Below are 25857 nucleotides of genomic sequence, written 5' to 3'. Positions count from 1 at the left end.
GGAACACCTGTCCCAGATGTACGTCGCTTTGGATTATAGTGTCTGCTAAATGGTATTGCAAATTGTAAATCTTCATGAGGGAAGAGAGAAAAGAGCAGATTATGAGAAAATAACAAATAGAGGAGGTAAGGGTTTAGATGGCATTAATCCTCCTCCTCCAAATCCACTGACTGGCCTGAACTGCTTCATCCTCAACTGTCTTTCACAAAGTCTGCCCCTGCATTCTCAGCTCTTTAAAGAATGAAACAGCAGACCTTTTTTTACAAACCCTCTACATCCCATTCTACTGGACAACTCCTAACTTTCCATCCTCTCTGTTTAGCCTCTGCTCCTAAACCTTCCTCCACAGAATCCTCCCATGAAGCCGTCAGTTCTCTAAAACAAACTACAGCTTGACTGGCAGACCACAGCACTATGACTAGGATTTAATATTGTTTTGATTTTATCTGATACCGGTGCTAAATGGATACTATTTATATGGTCCTGGTGCCTGAATAGCTACTTTTGAGAGAAAAAAGTGTGTTGAAAGTAAGCAGGATAATAAAAGTAGTCTGGGTATCATTAATGATATGCAGAAATATTTTTATAAGATGCCAGTCAAACATGGGAGGAGAAAAAAAACTGACGAAACTTAACACATCAATCACACACATTCAATAAAGTATTTCTTGCCTCTCAGTTAGGGTGGCAGGATATCGAAATGAAGTATCGATACCTGTGTTGTAATCTGGCCCAGTGGGAATCGGATGTGTTGGCACCGGTACCATGTTGGTACTGGATTCTTACACTCATCCCTAACTATTTCAGGCCTCAAACTAGTGCAAACTATCACCTGAGGCACCAAGTTCCCCTCCCAAATCTACCGCCACCTCCCAGTTCTTAGCACCTTTTAGCTGGCCTGACTGGTACCCATAAATTTACAACAGCTTTACAACAGATAAGCTAAGTAGAGCTTAAAATAAAAAAAGTTAATGTGTTTTACAATTTTTTATTCCTGAAATACAAACACATTTTGGATCTTCACAACTATAACTTTTGAAGTTAATAACCTAAAACAAAATTTCAGATTTTTTTGATGTGACTTTTGAACACAGCATGAAATTTTACTTACATTCATCTGATATACTACCTTACCTAAATGCATCAGAAGCATGTTCACTACTGTTTACATCTACGTTTCTTGTAACAACCCCGTATGTGTCGTGGGACTGAAGAAACTAACTGTAGCAGTACCAAAAGTAGAATGCTGTCCCTTGATTTACATTTCAACAGTGCAGGGTTTCTGTTGATAAACAGGTCTGAACTGCATGCAGTTCAATCTAGTTCCTCCACTCTTTTACTGTGAAACAATGTTGAAATAAACAGAGAGATCTGTGAAAAGATGTCGTCTGAATGGAAGCATAGGGTGAAATCTCTAAACTCTTTGTAATCGCACGTTGAGGAACATGGTCTATTTTCTGTTGAACTAATTCCCCATAGAGTCTTTCACAAATAGGTGAACCTCACACAGTTGTTGATTGTATGACTCAGTCTTTCAGGAATGCTCCTTTGTTATACAAAAACATGGTACTAACATCTCCAACCGTCTTACCTTAGGAATGTTTCAGGTGTTTGAGATTCCACTACTTTTGTCCCTACTTTTGTGGAACATGTTTCAGTTATCAATCTCAGAATGTGTGTATGTTAAAATAAAGCTCATCAGTTTGAACCTTGAATCTCTTGACTTTGTGCAGTAACTAATCAAATATAGGTTAAAAAGGATCTGCATGTTATTGTATTCTGCCTTTATTCACATTTTACAGTGTCCCAACTTTTTTAGAGTCAGGGTCAGTATTTCAAATCTGTACATAAACTTAGGAATTATTTGTGCAAGAATCCATCTGTGCATCCGTGCAAATAAACTGAACATATTCATTTTTTAATAAATAAAATGGTTAAATTCACAGTTCATTAATTCATCTTCCTAACCTAATTTTTATTTTAATATTTCTGTTAGTGTCCAAACCACATATAAACAAATTCACCTTTTATCTTTATTTATATCTAATTTCATGTTTTGTACAAATTTCTATTTCTCTTATTTCTTCCTTTTCTTTCTACATACTGAGCTGACACAAAGTTCTCCCCTATGATGAACAAAATATATCTGATTCTAAAAAGAGACACAAGAAATGAACATCCGGATAAATAGGAGGATACAGTCTTACTTTTTGCCATTACTGTTTCATCTTTCCCCTGGGTCAGCACTACAACCCTCTGTCTCTTTGTGTTGACTTTGGGCAAAGCCTGGGCTTTCTTGGCAATTTCCTTAATGTCCTCAGTCTACAGGCAAAGCACACATGAACACAACCAGTTATTAATGCTCACAAAACATGTACAATGTTGCTCTAATTATGTGAAAATGGCAAATTAAAGCGTCAGTTAACTTACGTCAAAGTCCTGCTCTTTAGCAAAAGCAGCTGCCTCCTGAGGGACAAAAAAGTCACACAAACATGAGATAACGCTAAACATCTGATAAACATCTGAGGAGTGTCTGGAGGATGAACTGAGTGTCTGGCTTACTGTCTCATTGCCGAAAAGCACATCAACGTAGGGCAGAACCTGCATGAGGTTATCCTTGAAGAACTGGCAGATAAAGGGCGCTGAGAGGTTCAGGCAAAACAGCTTGTTATTTTCGGACGCATGCTTCGCCACTTTCAGGATAGACTCCAGAGAGACAGTCAGGAAGAAACCCTGGAAGCAAACAGTGATACTGGATCAACATTGATCCACTTTTTATATCTTGAAACACATGAAGTAAGGTCTTTAATAGAAAATCTGATGGGTGCCCATGGGTACGACAGTGCCATCAAAGTACACAAGTCAACCTGAGGGGCAGAATTAAATGAATAACATACCTAACTATTTTTCTAACTTCCACTTACAGCGATATAGTAGACTTTGGCTTTTTTCACCAGCTCCCAGTTTTCTTCCAGGTCTAGATGTTTGTCTTTCTTATAACAGTTAGCAGCAGCTAGGTTTGCGACCAGAGACCTGAGTGTACAAAGCACACAGAGATGAGGCACTAGTAGAAAGATGAAATTATTATTAGCATATCAACATGTGCTTATTTTTAGTACAATGATTAACCTGTTGTCTCCGGTGATGCATGCAGCACATGTCCCTGTGGGCTCTTCATCTTGCTCATAGTAGTGGGCGTCAATGTGGGCCTCCTCAGCCTTCTGCTTCAGGATTTCTCCAAACTGGTCTTTGCCAATGCAGCCAAAGAAGGTGCCCACTTTATGGGGTTCTTGGATCATCCACTATAGACAGTGATAGCTCTCATTAATTAATTTATACAAAAGATAGATACTTTATTAATACTTTAGAGGACATTACAACTATACAACAACTACAGCTGCATTCAAGGCCCTTAACGCTGAAAATTACAAAGCATAAGAAGTACACATTTATGGTAGCAACAATGTACCCAAAAGAAACTTCACAACATATAGACATACATGACTGTATATGGACAAAAGTATTTGGCTGCCTGACCATTACACCGACATGGCCAGCCACCACTCTTCTTGGAAGCCTTTCCACAAGATTTGAACTAATGTTGGAAGAGAAGGCCTGTCTCACAATCTCTGTTCGAGTTCATCCTAAAGGTGCTCAATGGGTATAAGGTCAGGGTTCTGTGAAGCAGGCCAGTCAAGTTCTTCCACACTAAAATCATCAAACCATGTCTTTATAGTCCTTGCTTTGTGCACTGGGGCAGTCATGTTGGAATAGAAGAGGACCTTCCCCAAACTGCTGCCACAAAGTTGGAAGCATAGTATTGACCAAAATGTCTTGGTATGCTAAAGCATTAAGATTGCCCTTCACTGGAGATAAGAGGCCTAGCCCAAACCATGAAAAACAGCGCCGTGCCATTATCTCTCCTCAAAAGAACTTCACAGCTGCACAATGCAGTCAAGCAGCTAACGTTCTCCTGGCATCCACCAAACCCAGACTCACCTATATGACTTTCAAACAGGGAAGCCCGATTTCTCAATCCACAGACACATGTCCACTGCTCCACAGTCCAGTGTTGGTGTGCTTTCCACCACTCCATCTGACGCTTGGCATTGGACTTGGTGATGTGAGGCCTGCATGCAGCTGCTTGGCCATGGTAACCCATTCCATGAAGCTCAGGCCGCACAGTTTAAGTGCTTACATTAATGCCAGTGGAAGTTCAAAACTCTTCAGGTATGGAATCAGCACAGCCTTGGCAACATTTGCACACCATGAGCTTTAACAGTCATTGACCTCGCTGAGTTTTAATGTGGTCTTCTGCTTTGCGTCTGAGTTGCTGTTGTTCCTAAACACATCCACTTTTTAGTAATATCACCTACAGTCAACTGTGGAATATCCAGCAGGGATGACATTTAACACACCATCTAATTGCAAAGGTGGCATCCATCACTATCCATCAGTACGTAGTAGCAGAATGTGATTCGTCACTTGGTTTGACACACCTGTGGCAACAGGTCCTATTAAAACACCTGAATTCAATAATTAACAAGTGTGCCAAAATACTTTTTTCCATATAGTGTATGTGACAGAGCAGCAAGTTAGAAAGTTTGTTTGTAAATGACTGACCTGTGCAACCTTTATGGAGTTCTGCGTGGCACCTCCTGCATGGTACTCAACCTTAAACTTCTTCACTATCTCTTCAAATCTAGAAAAAGATCAGACATATAATTCAGAGGCGCACAAAGACTCAGTGACATGCATACTGTTTCCTTACTTCTGCAAAGCAACTCTGAACAGTGAAAATTAACTATTACCTTCAAACCTGTGGTACAGGGTCATACAATTAAAGAAGTTCAGACTGATCCCTCTATCACAGATCAGTGTATGCTGAAGAACTCTTAAGATTTGTTTGGTGTTTGAATGTTTGATAAAATGTCTCTTTTTCTCTTCTGATCTTGTCTGAAATTTTCATGATGTGAATGGATAAAAGGACAGTAAAGTCAAAAGAAGACTTCTGTGACACCTACTCTCATGTATCCTCACTTATAGCTCATCAGATCACCCTCTTCTCTCCCTTTTTCAGTAATAAGAGCATATAGACGATACTTAACATAGCGGGTCAGGAAGTACCCAAGTTTGACCAAGGAGTGAGAAGACAGTGTTCCCTGTAAGAGAACTGAGGTGAAGAGAGTAGATGCTTCCTCTGATGGTGTACATGATAATGCATATGAGTTTATGGCTCTTCATCTGGTGTTGCACTGCTCTCTCTATAGAAGTCACATTTCTTCCAGGTAACAAACAATACATCCATACCATTCACTGGTTATTCTATTTGAGCCATTTACAGTATGCCTGTTACATAAGTGAATGGCAGAAGCAGCTCTTTGATATTCTGCTTCAGGCTACAGCATCTCTGATTTGCCATGTTGTGCAGTCTAAATATAGACATATCTTCCAACACTCAGACATGTGTTTGTGCGGTTTAATGTGAGTGTTACAGACGGTATGTTCAAATACGTCCTTGGAAAGTGTAACTGGCTGACTGCTGCTCAAGGTCCTGAGACTGAGCCAGAGGAGGCAGGAGATAGAGAATAATTGGGACATACTGTTATAGAAACAAGGGTTGAAGGATTCTGCTAAAATATGAGTCACAATTTTCATCCCTGAGAATTTTGCACGACTCTTACTTAAAAAATATATAAACAAATAAATACCATGTCCCTGTCTAATGTGCTGGACTTAAACGCAAGTCTCTTGTGTAGGCCTGGGCAATACATTGATTGTACTGATTCACTATATTGGTGGAAAATCTATATGTTGGAGAAAAAAAAGGAAATCTTTATTTTCTCTCAAATTTCCCCTGCCTCCATCATCGGGCTTTGCCCAGTTATAAAAGTAAACTAGTTGGAAATATCACTTGGAAAGAGAAACTCTCTCATCATCTGCATACCAGCTTGCTTTTCTACCTCTCTGCATAAAAGCACATGTTTTTAAGCAGAAATGCAGTCAAGAGAGCAGGTAATGGACAATGAATAAAGTTTCAATTTCAATCACGATTTTAGTTTCCTACAATCATGTAAACAAGATAAATGAGATTAAAAGACAGGTGTGTCACATGCAGTTTTGTCCATAGGATTTGTCATGTGGCAAAAGTTTCCACATTTGTTGTTGTACTTTGTCCATAAAAACAAATCTTTTTGTTGATTATTTGTGATTGGTTGCCAACTTCTGTCATTATTTTTATACATTTGTTTTTTTCATTTATTTATTTTCTGTTTTTTTTCCAATCTTTAAGGGTGTCTAAAATCGCTAAATGCATGTACTGCACATGTTGTAAATCAACAAGTAATTGTGTTTAATAATCACGATTAGGATTTTTGCCATAATTGAGCAGCCAGACCATTTCAGCATTTTTGCATTCTTTATCCACATAAAGAACATTAAGCTGGCCTTCTGCTATGATATACAAGTTAACGATGTCCATTTTTTTAAACTTTACTCCTTGTGTAGATGTTGCAATGTTAAAAAAGAAAGAAAACTGATTAAATTAATTGACTGGGTATGACAAAAATCAGAGATCTAATTTTTAGGCCACATAGCCCAGCCCTACTCCTTCCTTTCCTTTTACAAAACAAGGAGTTATTCACTTTTTGAACTTATTTGCTCAAGAGTGGTGACAATTAACTCTGGGCTCTTTTTGTGGCTAGCTGTTGCTCTACTAACCTAAAAAAAAGGGGGGAAATGTCAGCAGAAATGCTTCTTTTCAAGTCTCACCAATCAATGTGTTTGCCAAACACAGATGATACTCAAGCAGGCGGCCCAGATATCTGTATTTGATTAATGTTCAACGTTCTGTGTTTGTGAGAGGGAGCAAGCAAGAGTGACAAAGAGAGAGAAGTGCACTGTTGCATCTTCTGAATAACTTCCCTGATAAAGTCTTTCTAAAACTGATGCTTCTTTTATCTTCATTTCAACAATTTTCTGCACTGCTTTCCTTCACGTGTACTTTTAAGATGACCATTGAGATACAGGTCATCTTAAACAGGCCTGAGGTGGTAACAGAATAATAAATGAAACATTTTAATTGAATATAATCTTGTTCTAGTGTCTTTAACATGTGAAATACGATGAGGTGTAACAATATGTTGTTAGGAGAGGTGCAGGTGTGTGTGTGCCTGTGCTGAGACAAACAGCAGAGCACCATAAATGAGGAAGAGAAATCAGAGGTTAATGCATTTTCACTCAATCACTTAAACACGCAGAGATCCAGGTAGCAAAATAAGACTGACTAGGGTTGAAATCCCAGTTCAAACCAAAGATTTACAACACAACAAAACTGTTTTAGAACGATACAAGAGACAGTTATACGAGACTGAGCTAGCATAGCATTTCTGTTTATACAGTCATGTGTCTACATTTTAGGTGTGTAGGGTGCTAAGGTTTCATCCCGGTGCCCGATGTGCCACAACCCTGGAGAATGGAGCAGGGCACCCAGAGTCAAGCTCAACACATGTCAATGCAAACGTGTCGCTCTGCAGCCAAGGTTAAGCTAGAAGGCATCGCTTTCGTCTGGTCCTTTTAACCCCTGGTAATAAGCCTGGAAACTGCAAGCAGTTTTTGGGTGCATGGGACACCTAGAGCATGACCAAGGCCTCTTTGCTATGCTACTACCTGCCCGAACACTACCCTAGGCCGTGCTTACCCATCACATCCATCCGTTACTTTGTCCTAAAGGTGTGGACTTTGTTATTTTTCAGCAGATTATTTTCCCATGGTCCTTGTGATATGCAAGGATATCCAGAGCACAAACAGGGTTGTGTCACTCCTTCCCACTCAATGGTGCACTTTAGCGGCTTACTCTCTACATGTACGCCTTACTTCAGTCCCAGTTTTTGGCCCAAACATGCCTTTTGCACAGTACTGTTAAGTGCCATGACATTGTGTTGCCACACTATGACAGTAATGACAACAAACATGCATGCAGTTTCCGTATTAAAGGGAATTTGTGGTGAATCCCCCTCAGGGGGTTATACAGTGTCATCATGACAAAGATGCAGATAAAACATATTCATGGCAAAAATAGTAAACTTTAAGAGAAAGTGCCAGGATAACTGCAACTGCCTTACTGCATGGGCACTGGCATGTGTACGTCAGTGAATGTGCAGTTCTGTTCTTCTTGCAGAGACAGACTGATTGCACTATTTAAAAACAATCACTTTAGGCTGAGTGACTATGAGAGTCTTTGCAGCAGCAACAATCCTTCATTTCCTCCAGCTGCAGCAGAGTTAAACAATAGTGCAAACCAGCCAACTGGAGCTATAGCGAGTTTTAACTCAACTTGTCGCAAATCTTTGGTGTGAACTGGGCTTAAACTTGTGATAAATCAACTTCTGTAGGTTGAATGTGTAACTATCAGTCTTCTTTTACATTTTAGTTCATTTATGGAGAAACAACTGTCTTGAGCGCTCTTACAGAAGTTGGTTTTCTTTTTGGCTCAAGGATTGTGCTGAGTCAGACCTGTTTATCCTCAAAATCTAGTTTATAAAAATGTAGATAACATAACAGTATAAAGTAGCTACTAAAAAAGCACCAGTGAAAATCCTAAACCTCATTGAGTCAGAAAACTTCACTGAACCTCTCTCTCTTACACACACAGAGTCACACACGTCTTTCTTATCTCCTGCTGTGAAATGTTTGCCTTCTGGCTTTCGTCTCAGAGGGACTGGGAGGTGAACCATCCTGCTTTCCTATTGGCTGAGACCAACTCTCTGTGCAAAACCTGCTATTGGTCGTTTAAAAAGGAACGGAGGTCAGTTGTGCCGATTTCTGGTGTGTGCCTGTTTTAGCTGACTGGCTCCAGAACAGAGAAGATCAAACCTGGTACGAATCGAGACGTATTCATTCATCACTCTTTGTAAGCGTGTGAGAACTTAATGACAGACGACACACAAGAGAATATGTAATGTGGGAGATACGCACAGTGCTTTGTGTTTGTCTTCTGCCAGGATCTGGTCATTGGGTTTCAGGGTGTATCTGCAAATAATCAAGAGAAAAAGGAGGAGTTAGTTTGGCAGAGTAGTTGGAAGCATACGCTATTTTAAAATATTGTTTTTCCTCTTCAGAACTGCTACTCAAGCCAATAATTCCATGCTTCAGTGAGAACAAAACACACACTTTAATGTATTTTTCATAGGGAATAGGAGACACAATGATTGCAAATTAAAAATGTTTTTCATATCTATGGACAGTGGGAACAGGGTGCCTAGTTTCTTCTAGAAATCATTTTCCAGGACTTTTTCCAAGGCACTTTCAGTGTCATGCAACATATTCCTCCCTACGAAAGTCTGATTCAAAAATGTGAAGTGTATGGCCATAACACTAAACTACAACAGGCTTACAAGTTGATCACAGAATAATGAAAACACAGCTGTAGATGTATAGTATCAAATTCTATTAAAATAAATCTATTGCAATAATGATTTGGGCATTTTTAACCTAATTTTCCTCTTTCTTTCTCTAAATATTAAAGTCAAACTTGGCAATACAGAAAAAAAGAGAGCCATTGAAAGTATCCCCTACCTTCCCTACTCAGAATAACTATAATAAAAACATGGTCCTGACTTATTTCATGTGCCACACTTTAGTGTTTTTGAGGGAACAGTTTTTCAGGCATACTAGCAGAACTACTGCTAGTATGTAGTCTGTTCTTCATACTGCGGTCTATGAACTACTTTCAACATTCAATATGATCATTTGCATAATTTGTCCTTTCAGATGACAATATCTCCTGTTCTGGGGAACTCTGATATTAAATCAAAAGGACAGCATTTTCCAGACAGCATGAGATTTTCTGGGATATTTTACTTTTTCTACCATCTTAAAGCATTTTCAATAACTGAAAAATTGGTCAACTGTTTTCTAGATTTTACAGGATGCATGAGAATCCTAGTGAATTATAAAACATCATCAAATGGAGACTGTAAGGCTCCCTTCTATAAATCTTCAATTGTACAAACAGCCTTTTCTGTCCAGGGGATCAATATGTGAACCTTTTACTGGATTAGTCTACACTGGATAAATACTGGGGTCAATTTGAACTCAAATTAGAATGTTTTTAAAGAAGACTCCGTCTTTTAGTCATGCAAGATCTTGTGCTCCTTGTTTTACTTTTTTTGTATTTGATTTAAAGTTTTATATGTGCATGCTTGCCTTCAATCTTAGATATTGTGTACCACGAGGCACTGAGGTTCATAACCAATCTTAAGTCCCTCACTCATCATTGTTTTCTGTGTGATTGAGTTGAATGGCCCTCAAGGCCACTAATAGACAAACCCATATACATCTTCTTATTTTAAAGGCCACACTTAACCTATTTCCATCATACTAGTGTGATTTTATTCATGTGAAAACTGCTGGAAGCTACAGTCTTTGCTCTGTGACTGTCACAAAATTTACTTTTGCTGTCTGTTCCTAAAGTGTGTCTCCAAATGGGTAAAAAGAGGTTTGGATATGCTGTTCCTGTAGCCTGGAATCTACTGTGGGAAAATGTATGTCATTGTGAGCTGGTCTCTTTAAATTGTAGATGACTGATGACTCTCTACTCTGTGACTCAGGATTTGGGTGATCTGTGTTTCTAGCGTTAAAATTTCATGCTTGTAACTTTTTTCAATGCCCCGCTGCCTGTCTAGGCAAGGACACTCTTGATGAGATTCTTAATCTCAATGTTTTCCTGGTTAAATAAATGTAACTAAAATAATTGCAAAGGTTTGTCTAAGAACAGGCATTGCAATTCAGCTCTGACTATAAATGCTGTAGTGTGTTGCAGCAGTTTATTTGCTTTATACTTGTCCCTTTAAAAATAAACAGCAAATAAATGAATCAATTAAAGCAGCATAGCATCATAGCCAGAGCTTCTGAGAGTCTCTGCTAAACTGACTTTCTAAGCTACCTGATCAATATGCTGGTCAATAATGCTTAGTAAATTCCTTGAAAGACAAAGATAGGTTGGGATTATAGTGCAGTTTTAGCTCTGCTTTATTCAATGGGAGACTGAATCAGGCCTGTCATTGGCTGGTTTTGGCCTAATCCAGGAGTTTACGCAAGGGGCTTGAGAGTGGACTCTGAGCTGGATCCCTTTGCCCTGGTCAACTCAGTGTGACAGAGTATGGAGAGACCAGAAAACAGCTCCGCTCACTGTGTAGGTTTAAATGAACAGCAACTACAATTTAAACACATGCACAGCAAACAAAGATAGGAGGCTTGTCATGATACCAGAAATTAAAATTCAAGTTTAAATCAAACAGTATCAGTAACTGTGCTGACATCATGAAAAATAAGTCCTAGACATTTAGAATAAGGTAATTTCTTATTTTCAGTCTAAATTGCAAACATATTTTCCAATAAATAAATAAGTGAAATTTGGAATCAGGTTTCTTTCACTCTTGACAACTTTTGGTTAAAAATACGATGGAAATTCATTTTAAAAGACCCAGTATTGAAACAATTTTTTTTTCTAAAACTGCCAGCCTAAGTAGAGGTTTAAAGCATTTTTCCAATTACTTTTAATTATAACATAGCTAAGCTAATTTATTTTGTAGGAGCCTTTTGAAATTAAAAAAACATTGGGTCCTTCTTTTGTGCCCAGCTGAAACCTGGTTGATCAACATAAATAAAGGATCATTACTATTGCAAACATCATAAGAAGGAGAGGCCCTTATTGTTTGTTTCACTCAGCCATGACTGTATCTCTCTCTGTAATGTAATATTACACTCCGTCTCATTTCATAATATATTAAAGCAATAAATCAGATGGACACAGAGCTCTGCTGTTCCCTGTGCTTTTCTCTCTCTTATCATTTTCTAGTATACACATTGATCAATTATACCATACAAGCTCTCTCTTTATAGTCAGTGACTGCACAAAAAGCCTATTCTATTTGACAGAGTTCAAGAGTGATCTTTAAGATTTTAAAGTAGCAGAAAGCAAGACTCAGCCTTCGTATCCTTCACAGAATTGAGCTAATTTCTTTCTGTACAAAATTATGAGGTTCAATTAAGTTTTGCTAGACATGTTTGTATTTTTTTCTACGTAATTCTGAGTGTTAAACTGCAAGAAATCTGCTAACACCATGAGCATTTCTAAGCTTATCAGCAGTGAAGACAACAACAACTGATAAGAGTTAAAAGACAGTGCTTTTGTCCTTTAACTTACTTGTCCAAGAAGTCTTTGTCCACTACAGCTGAGATGTCCAGCAAGGGGTTTCCCATCCCAAAGAGTAAATTAGGGCTGAAAAAGAAAGAAAACTTGTCATGATAGGAAATATATACAAAATCTCGAATAGTATACCATTAAAAAAGGAATGTTTTGCAGAGTTTATGTAGTCTTAAAATAGTATTTGAGCAAGCTGAATTAAGACTGGGGGGCTGTATCTAAAAAAAGAGCAGACAGCCCTCCATTCAACCAAAAGTAAAAAGACACAATTCATAGACTCCATGCTTACTCACTGGACCAAGTGTGCTCACTATGTGCTGGCCACCAATTTATAAAAGCCACATTTCTGTTCTCATGTGACTTCAATCACATGATTTCAAGGCTTCAATTCTTACAGAAAGAAAAGCAGAACACACTGAAGTCTGAGAGAAATGGCTCATCTACAAAGAAGAACGTGAATCTGCCCTGTCTGCTGTGAGGATCCAGTCGGTCATGCATGTAACCATGTTATGACATTAACACAGAGACAACATCAGGGCAGCTGCAGGCTTTATGTGCATTTCTCGTTGGTGCAGTCTGTTCTCTCAGAAACAAGAGCAGGGCTTAAATGAAATCCTCAGCACTGGGATGTCTGTAATTTTAAAGCGGCAATTAGAGAGACCACGACAAGAAGACACCTCTGAGCTTTGTGTCAACGCAAAGCATCCTGAACCTTTTAAACCTTCAGTTACCAATTACCCCGAGTGAGTTAGACTGGGACGTTTGCTTTACTGTGAGCAAATACTGCAAAAGCACCAAAAGATTGCAGCAGTGTGTAAATAACATGTGTAACTAGAGCTGTATTTACATGTCACCTTCCTTCATTCTAGTCTTTAATGTTACCTGTATTTTGGCAGTGTTTTCAAAGAACACACCAGATGGAGCAAGAGTTTGATTATATCCCCCTGACAGATGTCCCCTGTCAACATGAACATGTGCAAGCATATGTTTTCCTTTTCATCCTTTCCTTGAACATTGCCCAGTGCAAGAGCACATGAATATGTCTTGTAAGAGTATAAAAATAGTGACTTATGCCACTCAGATAGGTTTTTATCATTTAAGAACCAAGCAGATGCCCCACCCGTATTATCATTCCCTACAGTGTATACATCTGCCAATATGCAGTCAGATGATAACTAGGCTTGTGCAGCCAATTACCCCACACCAGAGCCCATGCCATCCTCTCTCTACATGCCAAAGAGGTCTTACCTTGCAGAAGACATGCTGTCGCTCTCTGTGTGCTCAGGCTAGACAGTGACAGACCTGTTGAGCAACCTAAAACCGGCTCAGAAAGAGCTAAGCATTCAAAAACTTCACATTTTCAGCCCAGTATGCGGGCAGATCGATTTTCCCCTGCAACCACAGCCCCTCCTACTCGGGCATGACTGATTGGAGGCATCCGACGGAGGAAGGGCCAAGGTCTGTCCCTGTCTGTTGATTGGCTTGTTGTGCAGTCTCCAGCCTCAATCCACTCTCATTCTTGAAGCTTAATTACATCGTGAGAAGAGTGCTGATGATAGAGGCTGCGGCAGGGATGCGTTAACATTTTTAAGGAAAGCAAGAACGCGGGAAGGCACGTAAATATTGCATTTCACGACCAAACGACTCCTGAACATTGTGTTGTTAAAGGGAGATGGTGGAGGATGGAACACGCGAGCGTTCTCTGTCTGGCACTGGGAGAACAAAGTGTCCAGATCAGTCAAGTATTTCTTTCTTAACCTGCAGAAGCAGCAGGTGGTCACACTGGACCCTGCATCCACGTGGTGTCTAAAAAAATCGGAAAAAAAAATATTTTCCCGACTTGAAAAGTTCGTATGAGGGCTTTACAAGTGGTAATAGTTCAGACGGCTTTGTTTATTCCCGAAGTGCAATTCAGTTTACAGTTTGCCCTGCCAAATAACAACTGGAAATGAGCAGTGAACAGCGTGGCGTTATTTTATACAGAAAATAGCTGTGTTTGTACTTTACATAGTATACTGGTGGTAAAAAAAAAAAACAACTTACCTTTTAATATTAACGTTTTGGCTCATTTTTGGGTTTTATATCGTTATCACATAAATTTACAGCGTCTACTTCTGCGCAGTAAGACTTAAAGCCTGTGAACACCAAAGTTGGAAGAAAATCACATTTCCGAGGAGCACCTAAATGCACCATTGTAGTGGACGTTAACACCATGCTTGCAGCAGTTAAATAAGTTTATTTGTCAGAAGTAGAGCCCTAACATCCCTAACCTGGCCAGCGTTTACAACTAGCCACACGCTAGCCGATGTATACCACGCTAGTTATAAAATAACCACATCAAAGGACTTTACACCGGCCGTTAAAAACGGCGACCTCCACAGTGGTGGGTTCATGCACATATTTAACCCAAGGAAACACTACCATTAAATCAACTATCCATCCAATGCAAGTACTCATAAAGCAACGTTATAACTGTTTAATCTGTAAACTACAGGTTTGGCGAACATAGGTTTCAAACAACCCAGAGGAGGGTCATGCTGCTTCACACAAAAACAAATGTATACTACTCTACTAGCTTTTTGCGGTCACCTTAGTTCGGCAGGAGCCTTTTTGGACGGAGACTCCCGCTTCTTCTCCTCCTCCGAAAGTTTTTGTTTCTTTGCTTTAGGTTCTTCAGATGCCATAGCTGACCGGGCACGTTGCTTCACCTTAACCGGTGTGAAAACGCGGTTATGTTGGCTAACAGTGGTCGGGTCGTCTTACCCCTGAGTACTGTCTTGTAGGCAGCCGTTGCCACCTCCTTGGCCTTAAGACACCTTCATAGACATCAAAACAATCTAATCAAAGTTTTCTGGAAACGTTTGAAACGCAATCGTCGAACAGTTTGTGCTAAAACTTTAAGTGTTGTTAGCCGAGCCAGTATTTTTCAACAAAGTTACATCCTACACACGGTGCAAGAAATCAACTATGTATGCTGATCTGTTGAATTATTTTTATTTTAACACAACCTGAAATTGAAGCCCATGTGAGAAGGGGCGGTTTTAGTGTTTTGAGGGGGCCGAGGTATAGAGCAATATAGAGTCCTTTCCCATTCTACTAAATCCAATCCGGGGAGAAGATATTCCAAAGCCTGTCTTTCGGGTTACAAAGCCAGAAAACTGCCAAGACAGTCTGGCTGACCTTTGATCTCTGATGGCCTCGCTCACATAGCCTACTGTTCATCTGAGACACTGTATATCTCAGAACGGAAATATACGCTTAAACGTTGATGTTAAAAATGGATTCAACTTCCATTTAGAGTTAAAGTAAGAGTTAGGATACCATAAGTTAAAAACCTGACCTGCAAAAACCAAATTATAAAACTTTTAATAAAGCGGTGAGTACGTAGCTGCTTTAGCTGCATAAGCTATGTAGATAATGGAGCTATGTAGGTAACAGAACTAATTAGCTAATGTTAAGTTTACAAAGCACCTACGTAAGCTAAATCTCTAAGTTATCTAAAAGGGTAAGTTACCTTTTCATTTGTTCGCTAAAGCTCACGTTGCCAAAGCGAAGTAAACTGTAGATAACATAGCTAGGTAGCTAACATAGCTACAGCTAAACTCACAAAGCAGCTATGAAGCTATGTATCTACTTCATCTACATGTCTGAGTTAGCTATTTGCAAAAGCTTACATACCTAGCTAACTTAGCTATAGATAGTAGAGCTACGCAGCTACAGTGGCTGTGTAGCTAACATAGCAGCAAGCTGTATAAGCTATCTTGATACGTTACCCATGTTGCTAAGTTAGCTTTACCTACGATTGCTAAAGCTCACGTTGCTAAAGCTAACTTAGCTACATTGGTTTATGTAGTAACATTAAGTACATAACTATGTTAGCTTTAGCTTATGAAGCTAACTACTTCTAAAAAGGGTCTATACATAAATTATTCCTGGATTAGACCCTGAACTTTTTTTTTTAATCTGTTTAATTTCTGAAATGATGCTTAGTCTGTAATGTTTGTAGTATGGCAATTTCATGAATTTTAACTGCCTGACTTTATCAATAACATTTATGAAATAATAATAAGATTAAAAAAGAATCTTTAATGGAAAATACATCAGCAAATTACGGCACTTCCTTTCTGAGATGGTGCCTTAGATGAACAGTCTGTGAGAGTGGATGCCGGAGATGTAATGTCTGCAGCCGGACCCTTCTCAAACTACAATATATATTTAAATCTGAAATATAAGCACCCATATACCTCTTGTTCAGCACCTGTCAGAAGAGCATCACAACTCAAACTCAGCACGTCTAAATATTCTCACGTCTCAAGGCCAGGTGTATCGTAGAAATAAAAGTATATGCTCATTATTGGGGCAATAACCAATCTTTTGCCACAAATCATACATTTTTATTTAATGTATGCCATTTTAACACATAATAATCCACTGATTAATTGTTCCATTATGACAATATGGATCTACCAAACTATAATTTGTTTGATGTGGAGACATTTTGGGGCATTTTGGAGGGCTTGGACCTCCCCAGCACATTATCCTCACAATCATGTGACTTTTTTTTTTTTTTTTTGTGAAAAACTTTTATTGAGTCATGTTGACGGAGCATGTATACATATAATGTTGAACAGAAACAATAATTATTACCCAAATTACAACTAATACACAGGGAGGGCTGTCAAATTCATCATAACTATCAAACTATCAAGAGGGTTTTGCTTTATGATTGTATCAAAACTCATGTTACTCATTTATTTGTGTTACATATTGTTTATGTATATTTCTGAAATACTTTTAGACTTAAAGTTGTGTGAGGAACTTTTTAGTTGTGTTGATTTAGCACTTAACCCATGGGTAATGAAATGGCAAATCTAGAGTACTGTGCAGAACTTTTAGGCATGTTAGGGCCAAATTTGAGGCTGAAATAAGGCCTTTAATGGCTGAAGACACCACCAGGCAGAAAGAAGGATTGACACAACCCCAGTCATGCTCTGGATATCTTTGCACATTACCAAGGGTATGGAAAATAATCTGTTGAAAAGAAGCAAGGTACAACTCTGATAGAGCTGTGGATGTCCCAAGGGCCTGAAACCAGATGGCAGTCTCAGACTTTTTAATCAAGGGGGAAAAGGCCCATATGACAGAAACGCTGTTGAGCTTGACCTTGGCTGCTAAGCAACACATGTTTGTATCTAAATGTATCGGCTTTGTCCTGAATTTCTCTGTTTGAAGGGCTCAGTCTTTTGAAGAATTTTGAGGATCCTTGACAGTGGAACAGTTCTCCAGTTGATGACGTAAGCTTTGAGAAATGGCATTAGTTTGAGTCAGCATTTCCCATTGCCATCGAGCTTTCAAAACAACGTTTCAGAAACTGAGACTCTGTCCATGCTTGGTACACTCTAGGGTCCTTTTGCTGATGGTTTTGGGATCATAAAGAGGTGTACGCCACACCATGCACTTGTGGATTGTTGTTTATTGTCTAATCTTTCAGATTATATTATTATCATTATCATTATTAGTATTATTATTATTATTATTATTAGCTGGATGTGCGCAGCTGCCACTATGTATACACCAAAAATATTTCTTCCTCCTATTTGTAAATTTTCTGGTGTGGGTTCTATATCCTTGCCCCCACAAAGTACATGTGTGTATCATTGAAGCGGTCCAAAACCCTGAAGACGTCACTCAGGGAAGCAAAATCCCAAGTATCAACACCCAGAGCCAATGTCTTAGCTGCCCGTAAATGGTGCCTGATTAAAAAGTCAGAAACTTTGCTCTGAAAGTATCGATCAAGTCAAGACTTGCCTCGCTGAATATTTTGATTGTCCCTTACATATTCCAGCGCCATGTTCACAGTATTTGGGCCTTAATTACCGATTTTTGCCTTGCTTTTATGACTTTGTTGTGTTTACGTGTGCATACATCTGCAGGCGCCTCATCAGCAGACAATCCTGCCATATTGGCACGAAGTTGTATTCCTGGCACAGTCATCTGGATTTAGCAGGTAAAACTTTGAACATCTGCCTAACTTTTAATTATTTGTTCCGCCTCTGCTAACGTTTCTCAAGTTTGTTTTATTTCTGGTTTCAGATTTAGAGAGTAAAAACCACGGAAGTTGACAATCTTGCTAGCCAGATGGTTTAGTTTTCAAGTGTTTTGGTTTAACGAGTTACCGTGTTAACTGGTGACTTTCGGCCGAGTGCGTTTGTGGTTGCTGTAATTACAACAGCTGTTGAAAGCGTACTGTCCTTGCAAATACCTCAACGTTTAGTTCTTCCCATGAGTGCTTAATAACTTATATTACAGTGAAAAAAACAATTAGGTATTTGGGACACTTTTCCGTCTCTCACATCTGTTGTAACTACGACAACCACGCACAGATTCAGACGTTAGTCGCCAGTTAGCACGGTCACTCGTTTGACCGTAACATCCGCACAGTTTGAAGTTACTTAAACAGATTTGCAATTTGTTAATGCTGGAAGCAGACAACACCTTAATAAATGCATACTCCCTTGTTCTTTACTTCGGACTATCACATAATAAATGTATATTTGAGCGTTTAAAATAATAATAATAAAACTTCACCATCCGTCCTAGTTACACAGTAACACAGAGCACTACTAACAACAACAACCACCTCATTGTTTCAGCTGAGATGATCCACAGTCTGTTCCTGATTAATCACTCGGGAGACATCTTCCTGGAGAAACACTGGAAGAGTGTCATCGGCCGCAGTGTCTGTGATTACTTTTTCGAGGCAAAGGAGAAGGCAGTGGACCCTGAGGATGTGGCCCCTGTGCTGCAGACCCCACACCACTATCTCATCTCCATATACAGGGGCAAGCTCTTCTTCCTGTCTGTCATCCAAACTGAAGTCCCTCCACTGTTTGTCATTGAGTTCCTGCACAGGGTGGCAGATACAATTCAGGTGGGACTGAACACTGTGTCAATTCATCATGATATGGGACAAAACCTTTAGAGCAGACATTTTAATTGTCATTAAACTGATTTCCTTTCTGACAAGAAGAAAGATAATGCCCGTTTTTTCTTGGCCAATTCATCCTGGGAGGAAATACCACACTTACTGTGTAGTTTGTAAGCTTGGAAAAACTACAGCTGTATCTTATTATATGCAGTGTGTTACAAGGTTGTTGGAATAGAGGAACAGATTGTAGCATGTCCTCATTAAACCTTGGGTATGTAAACACAATGTTTTTATGCTGTCATCACCCAGGATGCATTTTAGTGTCATGGATAGATAACAGTTGCTGTAGCCTTAATACCATACTCCATAGCATAATTGTTTTCATATTATAGAAAAGAAAAAGTTAAAATCTTAAAAGGTTATTATTCTTACAAAAACGCCTAATTTTTGTATTCACTCTCATTAAAAAGTAGGGCTGGGTATTGTTAAGAACCTCACAATTCAATTCGATTTTGATTCTCTAGGTTGCGATTCGATTCGATATCGATTCAATTCGATATTGACTTAAATGCTTCGATGTCGATTCAGTAAGAAGTACAAATACACAAATAACCTGTTGACAATTTGTTAATAATAATTTTCATGCCAATGTGAACATATTTGGTAAGTCACCTCAAATTTTTGAGCAATAAAACATCTGAAAATAAAACATTTGCACAATAATAACTTATTTGTACATATGGAATACAAAAGTAAAAACCATGACAGTTCTGTATAAACACTGAAAAAGTGAAGTGCATGTAAACTCAAATAATATTTCTTTCCTCTTGGAAATTGTGATAAACCTCACATAACATGGTTATGGTATGTTGTTGTTTGGTTGAATGTGGCCTCCGTTCGAATATCCGAATTGATATTGAATTGGGGGGGAAATATTGCAATGCATCGATTAATCGATATTTTTACCCACCCCTATTGAAAAGTACTCAATAATAGTGCTGTTCACAGAGGAAATGTAGTAGTTGCTCACAACCACGGCATGTTAAAACAAACAGGAAAGGGTTTGAGGTTAAAGTGCTAAAAGATGCAGTTCTATTGACATTTCTTAGTCCAAGTGTTGCATCAGTTACAAAAAACAAATGCTTCTGTCAACAGGACTACTTTGGAGAGTGCTCAGAAGGTGTAATCAAGGACAATGTGGTGACAGTCTACGAGCTGCTGGAAGAGATGCTGGACAATGGCTTTCCTCTGGCAACAGAGTCTAATGTCCTGAAAGAGATGATCAGGCCTCCCACCATCCTGAGAACAGTTGTCAACACGCTAACAGGTAAACTGTTGTCTCCCTGGCTCTGTGATTTAACCTCAGTTTGACCTGCACCCCTCACTCTCTGCTTACTTCTGAAAGAGAAATCTGTTTTGTATGTTTTATAGGAGCCAGTAACGTTGGAGATACGCTACCCACAGGCCAATTGTCCAATGTCCCATGGAGGCGAGCTGGTGTGAAATACACCAATAATGAGGCATATTTTGATGTAATCGAAGAAATAGACGCTATTCTGGACAAATCAGGTACAACCAGCTACTTGTTGGATCTCTCTGGAGAAAATATGCATCTAAAGAAGGTTTTTCTTACATGCTCTTGGATATCTGTACTCTGTAAAGACTTTCTCATCCCCTTTACTCTTTCAGGTTCAACAGTATGCGCAGAGATCCAGGGTGTAATTGAAGCTTGTGTGAGGCTCACTGGGATGCCTGACCTCACTCTGTCTTTCATGGTGAGTTAATTTCTTACAAGTGCTTTATGGAGAAGACATAATTTTTGATATTTTGATACTATTTTTCCCGCATTTTGGAACCAAATGTTTTCAAATTGTAGAATTTTGACACCATACAGGAGTTTGCTTGCATTTTTTGTTAATAATAGTGAGAAATTACCCAATGTTAGGTGTCAAGGACTTATTAAGTTGTCTTTGTATTTTGTTTTTCACTAGCATCATTTCAATGTTTAACATTCTGGCATTGCAACAACCCTTATGGCATACACTGAACCTGCTTTTTTATTGTTTCTGGTAACAGAATCCTCGTCTTCTCGATGATGTGAGTTTCCACCCGTGTGTTCGGTTCAAGCGTTGGGAGTCAGAGCGTGTCCTTTCCTTCATCCCACCTGATGGAAACTTCACACTCATGAACTATCATGTCAGCTCTCAAAAGTAAGCACAGCCTTAAGTGTTGCTCAGGAAGAATTTAGAAGATCTGTTCTTCCTTATGAAGGAAATGGATTAGATACGGTATGTAGGAGATTTCTGCAAGCATGACCTGTGGATGGATTTGATGAGTTGCAAAAATGTGGTACTGTTATCAGCCTCCTCAATGAACAATCAAATCTTTGTCCTGCTGTTTGGTGGGAGTTTTACTCTTAAACCATTCTGCTTTACGAGTTCACAATCCATACTTGTTACCTTGTTAACTGATTGCTGCCCATCGTCTGAATCCGTCTGTTTATTGTGTTTCCATCCTCAGTCTCGTGGCCATCCCAGTGTGGGTGAAGCAGAGCATCAGCTTCTTTGAATCGGGACCTTCAGGCCGCCTGGACATCACCATCGGACCCAAGCAGACGATGGGGAAGGTGGTGGAGAACCTGATGGTCACCATACACATGCCTAAAACTGTGCTCACTGTAAACCTCACAGCAACGCAAGGAAACTACACCTACGACCTTGCTACAAAGGTATCTAACTGTTTGCAGAGCTGCTCTAAGCAATGATGTAGCAGGTACTTAAACAGAACTCACTCCACTTACAGTACATCATCCTTATATGCATCCTGACTTGGTGAACCCCTGTATACCTGCAAATCCTCTGATTCCCAGAGGATTGGTATTTTTAGTGCCTCTAAGGTCAGTAAAAATAAAATGTTGAGAGGTCTTGGATGGATGCTCTGCTTTCTCTGTAGATTACAGCAGCACTAGACTTCTCTAATCCTGCCATCAGTTATTGTGTTAACTTGACCAAACTAGAAAAGCTCTCAGAGAGCGCAGACCTCTGCCACCATCCCTATCTCCCAGTAGTGAAAAATCCTTTCAAAACATTCCTGGATCCAGACCACTCCCACAATCTAATTCGCCGATTACTCCCTCCCTGGTGGGGTGGAGACACGGTGAGGCAAAGCATTGGCTTCGCTACGTGTGGATTGTCATGGCGGAAGCACCCATGGTCTCACCGGACGACTGAAAGTCATGCTAGAGGGTGAATATTTCTCTATTCCTCCCAGCATTGTGAGTATTCTCCCTACAATTCGCTGTCTTTCTCTTTGTTAAGTCTCCTCGACAGGGCTTGTGTCTTTCAAACTCTATAAACTCCAACCCTAACTTTGAATAGAAACACACCAAAAAATGCTGCTGGGATTGAAGTTACTCATGTCCGCCATCTCCTGGTGTAAAGTGGTAACAGTGCAGACCTCCGCCATTAGCCCTATCTCCCAATAGTAAAGAATCCTTTAAGAAAAATTCCTGGATCCAGACGGTGATCCGGATCAGTCCCAAAATCAAATCAGTTCTTCCTTATGCCATTTCTGACATTTCTTGAAAATGTAATAAAAATCCGTCCATGACTTTTTGAGTTATGTTGCTAACAAACAAACAAACAACCAAACCCACCCAATCACATAACCTCCTTGGCGGAGGTAACTATGACTGATGTTTACCTGACATGACTATGCCAGAACAGTGACTGACAAGCTAATTATCACTCACCTAAAATTTGACGAAGAATTTCTTTCTGTTCACTTTGCAAATGGCAGCATAATTGTCACAAGCACAGACATGCTTACAATTTTGTGAACTTTCATCCTGGTGGTGTATGAACAAAGATCCTCAACCACTGTAGATATAAATTGAGGTTCCTAAGAATTTGGCTTTTGACACATTTTTGTCATTTTATTTCTATTTACTACCACACTGGAATGAAATGAAACTACAGTGTCTATAAAAAGCATTCACTCCCTTGTTTTACCCTGTTATCGATTTTATAAATCAGTCCTGGTCAATACAAATTGGTATTTTTGATTAAAAAAATGTAAAAGAAAACCTCTTAAATGCCATGGTGAAAATAGATGTCTTTAAAACATTTTTGTGTAGCTTTCGCAGATAGCTTCGGGTCACTCACTTACTGGAAAAGAAATCTTCTCCCAAGCCTTAGTTCTCTTGCAGACTGAATAAGATTGTCCTACAAGACTTTCCTCTATTTTGCAAAATTCATTTTACCCTTTACTAACCTTTCTCTGAGTTGCTTGGTTTGTTCTTTTGTCTTCATAGTGTAATGGTAGCCAGGAATACTGAGTAACCAGTGACTGGACCTTCCAGACACAGGTGTCTTTATACTACAATCACTTGACACATTCACCGCACTTAGGTGATCCCCATTTCACTCCTCTTTTTTTTAGACTACCAGCACCAATTGGCTGGACCTCTGTTGAATTTGATCACTTAAGCAAGAATATTTATGTTCTTACTTATTTTTATCTATTGACATAACTTTGTAGAAATCTGTTTAACTTTGATGACAGAGGGGTTTTTTGTAATTGATTTGTCAAAAAAGCCAAATTATACTGACTATAATTGATTTATATAATCATAAAAGGGTAAAACATCTAAAGGGGTGAACACTTTTATAGACACTGTATCAAGATGTGACTGAAGTGTAGATTTTCAGCTCTAATTTCAGGGTTTTCACAAAAATATGGCATTTAGCATTCAGCCATTTTATTCAGAGTATCTCATCACCAGAAGCTTGTCCGACAAGTAATATCATGGACTTGTTTAGTCTGTTTCCTCATTACACTAATAAAAGGTTTGGAGATTATTTGGCTTAGATCACAAATTTTTGTTCTGTATTCCAGATACCCAGTTTGCTTGTATTATCACATATTGACTACTGCAACTCATTACACTTACTGATGTTGTTTCCTCCTGCCTAGAGCTTTACTTGTGTTGTATGTACCCTCAGATGTGCATCACTTTGAACAAAACCTTCTGCTCAATGACGCATAACACACATACATGCACATGGTCAGTAGACAGCATCTGTTTAGCCTTTCTGCCTGTTAGTCTTGCAACACTTCTGCCACTTCCTAAGTGGTTTTCAGTGGCCCTTAATGTGGAGGATCCTCTATGTGAGTGGTCTAACGTAGTAAGAAACAGAGGTTCTAGTTTGTATTGAGTTTGATTGAAGGCCTGTGTCTGTTGAATGAAACACTGGACAGCCTTTTACATCTTAACATTTTCAAAAAGACTCTGTTTTAGAGTACTTACAGGGAATATATTTACATTTTTCAAGGTTGTGGTGTGGGACATTGGAAAACTGAACCCCCAGAAGCTTCCTAACCTGCGAGGCAGCTTGAGTTTGCAGGCAGGGGCCCCTAAACCTGATGATAGTCCGACGCTCAGTATTGACCTGAAGATACAGCAGCTGGCCATATCAGGTAATCCTCCCTACATGACCTCCTATCTCTTAACTAGGCTGTGTTTAAAGTTCAGAAACATTACTGGACAGTGGACACTCACTTTAGCCCTGTTCTTTCCCTGTCCTGTTGAGAAAATAGCTGTGGTCTCTGTTTTAAAAGATGTTTTTATACTGAACCAAATGTTCTTTGTCTCTCTTTACAGGTCTTAAGGTGAGCCGCCTTGACATGTACGGAGAGAAGTACAAGCCATTCAAAGGGGTCAAATATTTGACTAAAGCTGGGAAATTCCAAGTGAGGACCTAAGTGATGACTCTCAAAACCAAAGTTCAACAATCCAGTATGCCAAATAGAGGGCAAGGTTATTACCTCACTGAGTCAGCCTTCTGATAAGTCTTACATTTCCTCCTGCTCTTTGTGATTAATGAACGATTTTGCATTCTAACAGTTATTTATTATGTGTTTGGCATTATGTTTCTATGCCTGGATGGTGTTTGTGGCCTGTAAAGGGAAGCCTTAATAACATATGTGACCTTGTTGAAGTGCTATTAGTTTGAATCCACTTTAATGTGTTGTATTGTATGGACCATTCCTTGTTTTTGATACTATTTTCTTTTGCCTAACACCTTTTGAGTGTTGCCTAAGGGGAATTTGGTTTGAAAAGGGACACTCACAGTTCACTGCCTTGTTTCTCACGACTTTAGCACACTTGTACAATCGCAATTGCATGTTGCCTAAAAACAAGCAGCTATGCCTTTTCAAAACCTTTTTAAAGATATTAGGTAGCAACTTTTATATGTATACATATGTTTATTTTTGGGAATTTTCTGATGTCGTATTGACTTTTCTGAGTAGCCGCAGTGTGTCTTTAAGCACAGTCTTTAGTGCACGTATTTTTGCACACATTCACTCTTTAAAGTGGCCTTCTGAGGTGCTTTGTATAGCAAACTGCAGCATAAACTGCATGCTTTGTAGCCTAAGGGAAGATGTCAGAAATATATCATATATCAAAGGTACATAGCTTGAATAATGGAGGTTGTACACCTCTATTTAGAGCCTAGATTCAGGCTTGCATATTTGTTGGGAGCTCTTGTGTAAAAAGCACTACAAGATCCTTACACAATCTTGAATATAAAACCCTTTTTCACTCAGCACAAGATTTGCACAATCAGCTGTCCACCTGAAAAATACAACTTAAAGCACATGTATGAAGTAAAATTTTTATTTCTGTGTAAAAGATATCTTATAAAAGCTTTAAAAATGA

At 39.1% G+C, this 25857-nt stretch overlaps 2 protein-coding genes across 4 annotated transcripts in view; one reads left to right on the top strand and one right to left on the bottom strand.

Annotated features, from left to right (window-relative positions):
- Nucleotides 1–14973, bottom strand: part of adka (adenosine kinase a) — an 18734-nt gene extending 3761 nt beyond the window's left edge. The window contains exons 1-9 of one of the 2 annotated variants that reach the window (XM_041790087.1): nucleotides 14798–14973; nucleotides 12209–12283; nucleotides 8977–9030; nucleotides 4624–4702; nucleotides 3130–3302; nucleotides 2925–3033; nucleotides 2563–2733; nucleotides 2431–2466; nucleotides 2208–2322 (exon numbers count right to left, since the gene is read on the bottom strand). In XM_041790087.1, the coding sequence (XP_041646021.1) occupies nucleotides 2208–2322; nucleotides 2431–2466; nucleotides 2563–2733; nucleotides 2925–3033; nucleotides 3130–3302; nucleotides 4624–4702; nucleotides 8977–9030; nucleotides 12209–12283; nucleotides 14798–14892 (907 nt within the window). In that variant the 5' untranslated portion in view covers nucleotides 14893–14973. Of the gene's footprint in view, nucleotides 1–2207; nucleotides 2323–2430; nucleotides 2467–2562; nucleotides 2734–2924; nucleotides 3034–3129; nucleotides 3303–4623; nucleotides 4703–8976; nucleotides 9031–12208; nucleotides 12284–13456; nucleotides 13588–14797 lie in introns of those variants that run through there. The other variant, XM_041790088.1, reaches the window with a different exon arrangement.
- ap3m1 (adaptor related protein complex 3 subunit mu 1) lies at nucleotides 13757–25857 on the top strand. Of its 2 annotated transcripts, none has more exons than XM_041790086.1 (10): nucleotides 13757–13820; nucleotides 18142–18215; nucleotides 18862–19139; nucleotides 20292–20463; nucleotides 20568–20705; nucleotides 20826–20911; nucleotides 21213–21346; nucleotides 21657–21864; nucleotides 24470–24614; nucleotides 24799–25857. In XM_041790086.1, exons 3-10 carry the CDS (start codon nucleotides 18867–18869, stop codon nucleotides 24897–24899), a joined length of 1257 nt encoding a protein of 418 aa, XP_041646020.1. In that variant the 5' UTR covers nucleotides 13757–13820; nucleotides 18142–18215; nucleotides 18862–18866; the 3' UTR covers nucleotides 24900–25857. The 2 variants fall into 2 exon arrangements, with proteins under 2 accessions (XP_041646020.1, XP_041646019.1); XM_041790085.1 differs by lacking the exon at nucleotides 13757–13820 and adding an exon at nucleotides 17481–17502.

This window comes from Cheilinus undulatus, linkage group 6, assembly GCF_018320785.1.
Source record: "Cheilinus undulatus linkage group 6, ASM1832078v1, whole genome shotgun sequence".
NCBI classification, from domain to species: domain Eukaryota; kingdom Metazoa; phylum Chordata; class Actinopteri; order Labriformes; family Labridae; genus Cheilinus; species Cheilinus undulatus.
The sequence above is the reverse complement of the archived record's forward strand: the minus strand, read 5'-3'. Positions and strand labels throughout refer to the sequence as shown.

Bases quoted from the DNA above. Each gene is read 5' to 3' on its own strand.
- ap3m1 (XM_041790085.1), top strand. The intron at 21,865-24,469 runs GTATCTAACTGT...ACATTTTTCAAG, and splicing joins CCTACGACCTTGCTACAAAG to GTTGTGGTGTGGGACATTGG. The intron at 24,615-24,798 runs GTAATCCTCCCT...CTCTCTTTACAG, and splicing joins ACAGCAGCTGGCCATATCAG to GTCTTAAGGTGAGCCGCCTT.